The sequence below is a fragment of the Urocitellus parryii genome, chromosome 2 (assembly GCF_045843805.1).
Source record: "Urocitellus parryii isolate mUroPar1 chromosome 2, mUroPar1.hap1, whole genome shotgun sequence".
Lineage (NCBI taxonomy): Eukaryota > Metazoa > Chordata > Mammalia > Rodentia > Sciuridae > Urocitellus > Urocitellus parryii.
In genome coordinates this window covers 173,786,703-173,798,752 of record NC_135532.1, presented here as the reverse complement: position 1 = coordinate 173,798,752, position 12,050 = coordinate 173,786,703, and the positions used below count along the sequence as shown (strand labels likewise).

The following is a 12,050-nucleotide window of genomic DNA, read 5'->3' as shown; positions in this document are numbered from 1 at the left end:
TTCTGGCTCTCCCAACCCTCTAGTATGAACACTTAGAATTTTTTTCTTCACCTATTAGTTTTTTACATTTTTTTCTCTTAAAGATTTTTTTTTAGAATTCTATTATATATATTTTATTAGACAATATGTCTTACCCAATAATGCTTATTTATGTAATGAGAAAATTTTAGGGCAAAGATTATTCAGTAGCACACTGCTTTAGATTATAGCTATTTAGCTGCCTTTTTAAATTGATTTTTTAAAGATAAATGGCAGCGGAATGCATTACAATTCATATTACACATATAAAGCACAATTTTTCATATCTCTGGTTGTATATAAAGTATGTTTACACCAAATAATGTCTTCATACATGTACTTTGGATAATGATGTCCATCACATTCCACCATCATTGCTAATCCTCTGCCCTCTCTTAAAGATTTTATCTTATTTTTTCATCTTTACTACTTATCTTTATTAGTGTCAACACCTGTCTTTTTGACATTTCTTTGATGATTAAGTATTATCTCAATCTCAAAATGAATTTGTTATTTAGAAATCAACTCCTAATTCTAGAAATGCAGGAAACAATAAACCAACTTAAAAACTCAATTGAGAATACTACCAGCAGAGTAGATCACTTAGAAGAGAGAACATCAGACAATGAAGACAAAGTATTTCAACTGGAAAAGAACATAGACAGCTCAGCAAGTCTGCTAAGAAACCATGAGCAGAACATCCAAGAATTATGGGACAATATCAAAAGACCAAATTTAAGAGTCATTGGGATACAGGAAGGCACAGAGCTCCATTCCAAAGGAATAAACTGTCTATTCAGTGAAATAATACGAGAAAACTTCCCAGAATTGAAGAATGAGACAGAATCCCAAATCCTAGAAGCCTACAGGACGCCGAATGTGCAAAATCATAAGAGATCCACACCTAGACACATTATAATGAAGATGTCCAACATACAGAATAAGGAGAGAATTTTAAAAGCTGCAAGAGAAAGAAAGCAGATTACATTCAGGGGTAAACCAATCAGGATAACAGCTGATCTCTCAACACAGACTCTGAAAGCTAGAAGATCCTGGAATAACATATTTCAAACACTGAAAGACAATGGGCTCCAACCAAGAATCGTGTATCCGGCGAAATTAAGCTTCAGGTTAGAAGATGAAATTAAAACCTTCCACAATAAACAAAAGTTAAAAGAATTCGCAGCTAGAAAACCATCTCTTCAAAAAATCCTTGGCAAAACATTACAGGAAGAGGAAATGGAAAATAACATTGAAAACCAACAATGGGAGGTAGGACAGTAAAGGGGGGAAAGTAGTCAAAGAGGATAACAAATCAGGTTTAGTAACATCAATAAACAAATATGGATAGAAGAACAAACCATATCTCAATAATAACCCTAAATGTTAATGGCTTAAACTCACCAATTAAGAGACACAGGCTAGTAGAATGGATCAAAAAACAAGACCCAACAATATGCTGTCTACAGGAGACGCATTTGATAGGAAAAGATATACATAGACTGAAGGTGAAAGGTTGGGAAAAATCATATCACTCATATGGACCTCGGAAACAAGCAGGAGTGTCCATACTCATATCTAATAAAATAGATTTCAAGCCAAAGCTAATCAAAAGGGATATAGAAGGACACTTCATACTGCTCAAGGGAACCATACACCAACAAGACATAACAATCATAAATATATATGCCCCAAATAATGGTGCAGCTGTGTTCATCAAGCAAACTCTTCTCAAGTTCAAGAGTCTAATAGACCACCATACAATAATCATGGGAGACTTCAACACACCTCTCTCACCACTGGACAGATCTTCCAAACAAAAGTTAAATAAGGAAACTATAGAACTCAATAACACAATTAACAACCTAGACTTAATTGACATATATAGACTATACCACCCAACATCAAGTAGCTACACTTTTTTCTCAGCAGCACATGGAACCTTCTCAAAAATAGACCATATACTATGTCACAGGGCAACTCTTAGACAATACAAAGGGGTAGAGATAATACCATGCATCTTATCTGATCATAATGGAATGAAACTGAAAATCAATGATAAAAGAAGAAAGGAAAAATCAAGCATCACCTGGAGAATGAACAATAGCTTGCTGAGTGATCAATGGGTTTTAGAAGACATCAAGGAGGAAATTAAAAAATTCCTAGAGTTAAATGAAAACACAGACACAACATATCGGAATCTATGGGACACATTGAAAGCAGTTCTAAGAGGAAAATTCATTGCTTGGAGTTCATTCCTCAAAAAAAGAAAAAACCAACAAATAAATGATCTCATACTTCATCTCAAAATCCTAGAAAAAGAAGAGCAAAACAACAGCAAAAGAAGTAGAAGGCAAGAAATAATTAAAATCAGAGCTGAAATTAATGAAATTGAAACAAAAGAAACAATTGAAAAAATTGACAAAACTAAAAGCTGGTTCTTTGAAAAAATAAATAAAATTGACAGACCCTTAGCCATGCTAACGGAGAGAAGAAGAGAGAGAACCCAAATTACTAGCATACGGGATGAAAAAGGCAATATCACAACAGACACTTCAGAAATACAGAAGATAATCAGAAATTACTTTGAATCCTTATACTCCAATAAAATAGAAGATAGTGAAGGCATAGATAAATTCCTTGAGTCTTATGATCTGCCCAGATTGAGCCAGGAGGATATAGACAACCTAAACAGACCAATAACAATAGAGGAAATAGAAGAAACCATCAAAAGACTACCAACTAAGAAAAGCCCAGGACCGGATGGGTATACAGCAGAGTTTTACAAAACCTTTAAAGAGGAACTAACACCAATACTTTTCAAGCTATTTCAGGAAATAGAAAAAGAGGGAGAACTTCCAAATTCATTCTACGAGGCCAACATCACCCTGATTCCGAAACCAGACAAAGACACTTCAAAGAAGGAAAACTACAGACCAATATCTCTAATGAACCTTGACGCAAAAATCCTCAATAAAATTCTGGCGAATCGGATTCAAATACATATCAAAAAAATTATACATCATGATCAAGTAGGATTCATCCCTGGGATGCAAGGCTGGTTTAATATACGGAAATCAATAAATGTTATTCACCACATCAATAGACTTAAAAATAAGAACCATATGATCATCTCAATAGATGCAGAAAAAGCATTCGACAAAGTACAGCATCCCTTTATGTTCAAAACGCTAGAAAAATTAGGGATAACAGGATCATACCTCAACATTGTGAAAGCAATCTATGATAAGCCACAGGCCAGCATCATTCTGAATGGAGAAAAATTGAAGGCATTCCCTCTAAGATCTGGTACAAGACAGGGATGCCCTCTCTCACCACTTCTGTTCAACATAGTCCTCGAAACACTGGCCAGAGCAATTAGACAGACAAAAGAAATTAAAGGCATAAAAATAGGAAAAGAAGAACTTAAATTATCACTATTTGCAGATGATATGATTCTATACCTAGCAGACCCAAAAGGGTCTACAAAGAAGCTTTTAGAGCTAATAAATGAATTCAGCAAAGTGGCAGGATATAAGATCAACACGCATAAATCAAAGGCATTCCTGTATATCAGCGACAAATCCTCTGAAACGGAAATGAGGACAACTACTCCATTCACAATATCCCCCAAAAAAATAAAATACTTGGGATCAACCTAACAAAAGAGGTGAAAGATTTATACAATGAAAATTACAGAACCCTAAAGAAAGACATAGAAGAAGACCTTAGAAGATGGAAAAATATACCCTGCTCATGGATAGGCAGAACTAACATCATCAAAATGGCGATATTACCAAAAGTTCTCTATAAGTTCAATGCAATGCCAATCAAAATCCCAACAGCATATCTTGTAGAAATAGATAAAAGAATCATGAAATTCATATGGAATAATAAAAGACCCAGAATAGCAAAAACAATACTAAGCAGGAAGTGTGAATCAGGCGGTATAGCGATACCAGACTTCAAACTATACTACAGAGCAATAGTAACAAAAACAGCATGGTACTGGTATCAAAACAGGCGGGTGGACCAATGGTACAGAATAGAGGACACAGTAACCAATCCACAAAACTACAACTATCTTATATTTGATAAAGGGGCTAAAAGCATGCAATGGAGGAAAGATAGCATCTTCAACAAATGGTGCTGGGAAAACTGGAAATCCATTTGCACCAAAATGAATCTGAATCCCTATCTCTCGCCGTGCACAAAAGTTAACTCAAAATGGATCAAGGAGCTTGATATTAAATCAGAGACACGGCATCTGATAGAAGAAAAAGTTGGTTATGATCTACACGCTGTGGGATCGGGCTCCAAATTCCTCAATAGGACACCCATAGCGCTAGAGTTAACAAATAGAATCAACAAATGGGACTTACTCAAACTAAAAAGTTTTTTTCTCAGCAAAAGAAACAATAAGAGAGATAAACACGGAGCCTACATCCTGGGAACAAATCTTTACTCCACACACTTCAGATAGAGCCCTAATAACCAGAATATACAAAGAACTCAAAAAATTAGACAATAAGATAACAAATAACCCAATCAATAAATGGGCCAAGGACCTGAACAGACACTTCTCAGAGGAGGACATACAATCAATCAACAAGTACATGAAAAAATTCTCACCATCTCTAGCAGTCAGAGAAATGCAAATCAAAACTGCCCTAAGATACCATCTCACTCCAGTAAGACTGGCAGCCATTAGGAAGTCAAACAACAATAAGTGCTGGAGAGGATGCGGGGAAAAGGGCACTCTTGTTCATTGCTGGTGGGACTGCAAATTGGTGCAGCCAATTTGGAAAGCAGTATGGAGATTTCTCGGAAAGCTGGGAATGGAACCACCATTTGACCCAGCTATTCCCCTTCTCGGTCTATTCCCTAAAGCCCTAACAAGAGCATGCTACAGGGACACTGCAACATCGATGTTCATAGCAGCTCAATTCACGATAGCAAGACTGTGGAACCAGCCTAGATGCCCTTCAATAGATGAATGGATAAAAAAAATGTGGCATTTATACACTATGGAGTATTACTCTGCATTAAAAAATGACAAAATCATAGAATTTGGAGGGAAATGGATGGCATTAGAGCAGATTATGCTAAGTGAAGCTAGTCAATCTTTAAAAAACAAATACCAAATGACTCCTTTGATATAAGGGGAGTAAACAAGGACAGGGTAGGGACGAAGAGCTTGAGAAGAATATTTACATTAAACAGGGATGAGAGGTGGGAGGGAAAGGGAGTGAGAAGGGAAATTGCATGGAAATGGAAGGCGATCCTCAGGGTTATACAAAATGTCATATAAGAGGAAAGGAGGGGTAAGACAAGATAATACAAATGGAAGAAATGATTTACAGTAGAAGGGGTAGAGAGAGAAAAGGGGAGGGGAGGGGAGGGGAGGGGAGGGGGGATAGTAGAGAATAGGACAGACAGCAGAATACATCAGACACTAGAAAGGCAATATGTCAATCAATGGAAGGGTAACTGATGTGATACAGCAATTTGTATACGGGGTAAAAGCGGGAGTTCATAATCCACTTGAATCAAACCATGTAATATGATGTATTAAGAACTATGTAATGTTATGAACGACCAATAAAAAATAAATAAAAAAAATAAAAAAAAAAGAAATCAACTCCTTTTTTTAAAAAAAAAATCCTTTATTCCTGATGATGGTACCACATTCTTATTTTCCTTAGTTCAAATATTCAGTTTTTATAAACTTACCTCTTTCTTAAGTGACAACATGTGTTTTTTCTTTCTTTATTTTATTTTTTGGTCCCTGAGATCGAACCCAGGGGGTGCTTTACCACTGAGCCACATCCCCAGCCCTTTTTATTATTTATTTTGAGATAATGTCTTGTTGAATTGTTCAGGGCCTCACTAAGTTGCAGAGGCTGGCTTTGAACTTGGTGATCCTTCTGCTTCAGCCTCCCGAGCCCCTGGGATTATAGACATGCACCATTCCAGGTGAATTTGCTAATTTTTGTGACTTGTTTTCAAGTTACCTCTGTATAACAACTAGCCCACAAAAATTCCCAAATATTTAACAATCTGTTCAAACACACCATTAATATTAACTTTTAGAGATACAGTAGGACTGATCTTTTATCCACCTGCACTGTTGTTTATAAGCATAATTTTTCTATTTTTCCACATATATGCTATATTGAGTTATAATTCATATACCATTATAACTTATGTATACACTTAAAAGTGTATATAATTAGGTGGTTTAATATCAATGAAATTTTGGAAACATCATCATAATCTATTTTAGAATATCTTTATCACGCCAAAGAAAACCCCTATGGCCATTAGCATTATGCACCATTTCTCCTAGCCGTCTCAGCCCAAGTAACCGCTAATTTATATCCTCCCCAAAGACTTCTTTACACTCCCTACTGGTCAGCACCCTTTTCTGCCAAATTTATTTGTTTACCACCAAAGATTAGTTTTCCCTATTTTAACCTTCTTATAGAAGGAATCATAAAATGTGTATTATTTTGTGAATTTCAGAAACAAGTTACTATTGATCATTTTTTGTGTATTAACTTTTTTCTAGAAGATAAACTGTTTTCTCTAATATCTTTCCAGCCTTTGAATTTAGTTCAATCATGATATGATCTGTTTAGAATTTAAAATTCTAAGTATACATCACTACAGTTCTATAGAAGTAAAAGAATTATAAGGGAACGTTATGAACAACTATATGCTAAAATATTTGATAATTTAGATGAAATAGATAAATTCCTAGAAAGAGACAAATTACCAAAATGAGCTAAGATGAAATAGAAAATTTTAACAGAGCTATATCAAGTAAGAACATTGAATTGGTCATTAAAAATTTCCCACCATGGACTAGGGGGCATAGCTCCATGGTAGAGCTGGAGACTCCAGATTCAGGCCCCAACTCTACAAAAGGAAAACAAAACACACCTTCCCACAAAGACAAGTTCAGGCCCAGATGGCTTCATTCGTGAATTCTATCAGGCATTTAAGGAAGAAATAATACCAATCCTACACAGATACTTTCAGAACATAGAAGAAAACAGAATAATTTCCAGCTCATTGTGTGAGACCAGATATCAAAGCCAGAGAAAAACATCATAAGAAAACTAAAGTTAAAAATTTCTCACAAACTTAGATGCAAAAATTCTTAATCATATTATTAGCAAATTGAATCCAGGAACATATAGAAAGTTTATTTAGCATGACTAACAGGGATTTAGCTTAGAAATGCAAGATTGGTTTAATATTCTGAAGTCAATTCATATAATATACCATAATTAATAAATAAAGGAAAACCAAAGTATGATTACTACAATAGGTGAAGAAAATATAATTAACAAAATCCAGCACTTGTTCATTATAAAAACTCTCCAAGAAACTGTACAAAGAAGGGAGATTTCTCATCCTAATGAAGAACATTTATAAAAAACCTGTAACTAGCATCATACTTAATATTGAAATTTGCATGCTTTCCCCCTGATACTAGGAAGAAGGCAAGAATATTTGCCCTTTCCATTTCTACTCAATGTTGTACTTACTCTAACTGCAATGAGGGTAATAAAAAGAAGAAAATAGGACTGGAGATGTGACTCAGTACAGTATTTGTCTAGCATGTGTGAGGTCCTAGGTTTGATCCCCAGCACCATAAAAAGAAAAAAGAAAGAAAGAAAACATATCCAGATTAGAAAGGAGTAAGTAAAACTATATTTATAGACAACCTGTTCTCAGATTAGAAAATCCTAAGAAATCTATAAACAACAACTACTACTAAAACTAATAATTGAGGTTAGCAGCATCACAGGACATAGAAATAGACTAATTGATACAATTACACAAATACATACAAATCAACTATATTTCTGTATACTATCAAGAAACAGCCTAAAAAGAAAATAAATAATTCCATCACTATAGTATCAAATGGAATAAAATCTTAGGAATAAATTTAACAAAAATTCTCAAACAAAGTCACATACAGAGAAATGAGCATACTTACTTGGTATTAGGGATTGAACCCAGGGGTGCCTAACCACTAAGTTACATCCCCAGCCTTTTTTATTTTTTATTTTGAGATAGGATCTCAATAGGTTGCTTATAGCTTCTCTAAGTTGCTGAGACCCTGGCTTCAAACCTGCAATCTTCCTACTTTAGCCTCCCAAGCCACTGGGATTATAGATGTGTGCCACCATGCCCAGCTATACTTGCATTCTTAATTTAATTTTGCCTCTGGGTAACTGCATTCAGTTCATACAAACTTCTCTGAACTTTATTTCCCTCATCTTTATTTATTTATTTTTAACATTTTTTAGTTATAGAAGGACACAATTCCTTTATTTATTTTATTTATTTATTTGTTTTTACATGGTGCTGAGAATCGAACCCAGTACCTCACACATGCTAGACAAAGTGCTCTGTCACTGAGCCACAACCCCAGCCCTGTTTCCCTCATCTTTAAATTAAGAATTCTACTGTAGCATTACTTGCCTTAAGAGCTGTTATGAACATTAAAACATAATTATAGTACAAAGCATTATACAGTGATAATTATACTAAATATAGTACCCAGGAGCTGTTTGCCTTTCCAGGTGTCTAGCTGAAGTAGTATGAAAATCACTCAGTACCTTGGTAGTTTTGTCACACGGTACAGGGTTGCCTGTTCTATCTTGCTGCAGAGGAGCAAGAGCCATCATTTTAGACCCAGATAGTTTGGGTTGTGCTTAGGTTCCCAATTGGATCACTCAGTTTTACCCTGAAATCACCAGCAAGGCATTTCTTTTTCATGCCGTGATGTACCCACTTCATAAAAGGTTGCAGTTTTCATTTGTCACTTTGAAATAATGCACCCTGCTTCTTCTTTATGTTATAAAGTTTTAGAGGAATTTTTGTTACATTACATTGAATAACTGATTTTTTTTTTTCAGTACTAGGCATTGAATCCAGAGCACTTTACCACTGAGCTACAACCCAGCCCTTTTTATCTTTTTTATTTTGAGACAGGGTCTTGTTAAGTTACCAAGGCTAGCTTGGAACTTGTGATCTTCCTGCTGTTAGGGCCTCTTGAGTCACTGGGATAGACATGTGCCACCATACCTGGCCTAATTGTTCTTTAAAGCTGTAATTTTTTAGTATTTCAATGTGTACCATTGAATTTTAACTTTTTTTTCCTTAATTCTCCTCTTAAGGGCTTACGGCAGCCAGCTCCTTTTTCTGATGAAATTGAAGTCGACTTTAGTAAGCCCTATGTCAGGGTAACTATGGAAGAAGCCAGCAAAGGAACTCCTTGTAAGTAGATACTAATTATTTTGTTGTTTTACTATAGTTTTAAACATTCTGTTGTATATATCAAATACATACCTACTTTCTATATACTTCCCTAAGTTTACTTCTAAAGGCTACTAATGGAGGGGTTCCTCCATTAGTACTGAGGGGTTCCTCAGTGTTCAATTTGGGAGGGTAACTCCATGCTATAAAATCTTATTATTTTCCTTATTTTTATGCACTTGTTTCTTGGCCTGTTGTCACAGCTGTGAAAATATAATGAAGCATGAACAAAAAGTTATTAGTTTGAATTGGGATAATTTATGGTCCTGAGACTCGAATCCACAGCTTTGCACATGCAAGGCAAATGCTCTGCCTACTGAGCTACACCACAGCCCCATGATCTTGTCTAATAATAAGTAAAATTAAGTGATAAATATCTCCCAAGTTGGGAGATATTTATCACTTAATTTTATTCTTAGTGGTATTATAATTTTCCAGTTTTCCCCCCCCTTTTGGTACTGGGGCTTGAATCCAGGGGGCTTTACCACTGAACCACATCCTCAGTCCTTTTTAAAATTTTTTGTTTTAAAACAGGGTCCCACTAAGTTGCTGAGCATCTTGCTAAATTAGGAGGCTAGTTTCAAACTTGCAATCCTCCTGTCTCTGCCTTCTGAGTCACTGGGATTACAGGTGTGCACCACCACTCCTGGAAAGACGTGCTTTATTATTTTCAAAGCTCATATTCTTTATTTGTAGGCTTAATTTATATCAGTGTTTAATAATTTTTAGCCACATAAATTTTGTTTTAATAATTTTTTTTTTTTTGGTAGTTGAAGATGGACAGCATGCCTTTGTTTTATTTGTTTTTATGTTGTGCTAAGGATTGAACCCAATGCCTCATACATTCTAGGCAAGTGCTCTGCCATGGGACTAGAGCCCCAGCCCAGCCACATAAATTATTAATATGTGGTCTGGATATTCTTTATATTTGAGGCAATTGGTTTTAGGGATCTTCATAAATAGAAACTTCCATGAGCACTTTTTATGAATAGAAACTTCCATGAGCACTTTTTATGAATAAATCCTTACTATTCTGTAAATTATTTCTTTTTTCTAATCCTTTTCTATTTCTTCTAATAACTATGGTAAATGCCCTCTCTACTCTGTAAATGCAGAGCTGGACATAGACAAGGGAATAAGAGGCCATTATATGCTACAAATATATCCTGTGTACATACGATTCCAGTCTTGGAGATCAGGATTGGGCCCTTGTCCCCTGGTGTTGAAGATTAAACACCTGACAAACACCAAGGCAAGCACAGAAAGCAAATTTTATTTAAGAAAGAGACAGAAGTAGACAGAGGTCCAGATCTGGGTGCCTGTGGTCTATTTTTTTATAGACCCCAGAATTCCCCCATCTTCTCTTTTTCTTCTCTAAAGGACAGAAAGGAGCAGCACAGAGGGTAATCCCTAGTAACTCCTTGTGCTCGGAAGTATGATCCAGAGGCTAGGTGTTAGCAGCCTATTGTCTTTTCTTTGATAACCAGCTCTCATCTTCTCAACCCCCATCATTCATTACCTACACTGACTGCCAGGCTTTCCACCCCCTGCCTCAGTTTGTTGAAAAATGTGACATTTCCTGTCCCCCCAGGCCAGGCAGGGCTGCAGGCAGATTGCTTTTTGGCAAAGAAAGCATGTGGAGAGTCAGTACAGTGAATTCATTTTATAGAATTATTCTCTTAACCTTATGTTCCCACCACCATCATCTATTTGTCCCCTTACATATATATAATATTTGAGATTACTTTTTAGTTTTGCTTCTTTGTTCTCTGTTATAACTGAGGAGTAGTGAAATTCAAATAGAAACAATTATGAACAGTACCAGTCCAAGATGCTTGTATGGATTGGCTGTATGGATTATGGTTTTGCAGGGGGGGTCCATAAAAAAAGAGGCTAGTTCCAGAGAATACTTTTCTTTTGCAAAAGTATTTAGATATAGCTCATGTTGACCATATCCCTTCTGATTCATGAAGTGATGTTTGAGTTTGGCATCCATTACTTGAGTAATAGGCAGGCAAATGGGGACAGGGTAAATAAAAACGGGGATAACCACAGGCTCTATGTAACATGGTGTAATAGTGGCAGGTCAAATTTCAAAATGCCAACAGAGAGTTCAGGGTTCATATTCAGATGTGATAATGATATCAGTCTTGGAAATCAGGATCAAGTCCTTGTTCCCCCAGTGTTGAAGATTAAATACCCAAGAAATGCCGAAGCAAGCAGAGAAAGCAAGTTTTATTTAAGAGACAGAACAGAGATAGACTTCTCTGCAGAAAGAGACCCAGAGCTGACGTCCATGGGAGTGGGAGTATATAGCTTTTTTATAGACCCCTTTCTTTCCTGCATACCTGCCCAAAGGCTGGAAAGAGTAACTCCAAGGGGCAGTTGTTTGTGTTGGAAAGTGCGATCCTTCCCTCCACCCAACCCAAAACATTGAGTGGGGAAGTGTTATACAGAGGTGTTAGCATCCCTTTTCCTTTTCTTTGATAATTAGCCTCCATCTTTCCAACCCAATCATTTATTATCTACATTGACTACCTGTCCTTTACCCTTGTCTCATTTTCCCCTCTGATTAAGGAAACTCTTACCGCTGTAAGAGAAATTGGGCACTGATGGCTCTGGCTGCTTCAGGCTGAGAGGGGGTGACATGGGGCAAGCAGTTCAGGTTTCCCTTTTAGATATGTTTCGGGTTG

The 12,050-nt window shown here is 36.1% G+C and overlaps 1 protein-coding gene across 1 annotated transcript in view; it reads left to right on the top strand.

Moving 5' to 3' along the window:
• Pcyt1a (phosphate cytidylyltransferase 1A, choline) overlaps window positions 1-12,050 on the top strand; it is a 58,969-nt gene that overhangs the window by 30,265 nt on the left and 16,654 nt on the right. The window contains exon 3 of the mRNA XM_026394144.2: window positions 9,219-9,318. Coding sequence (XP_026249929.1) covers window positions 9,219-9,318 — 100 coding nt within the window. The remainder of the gene's footprint in view (window positions 1-9,218; window positions 9,319-12,050) is intronic.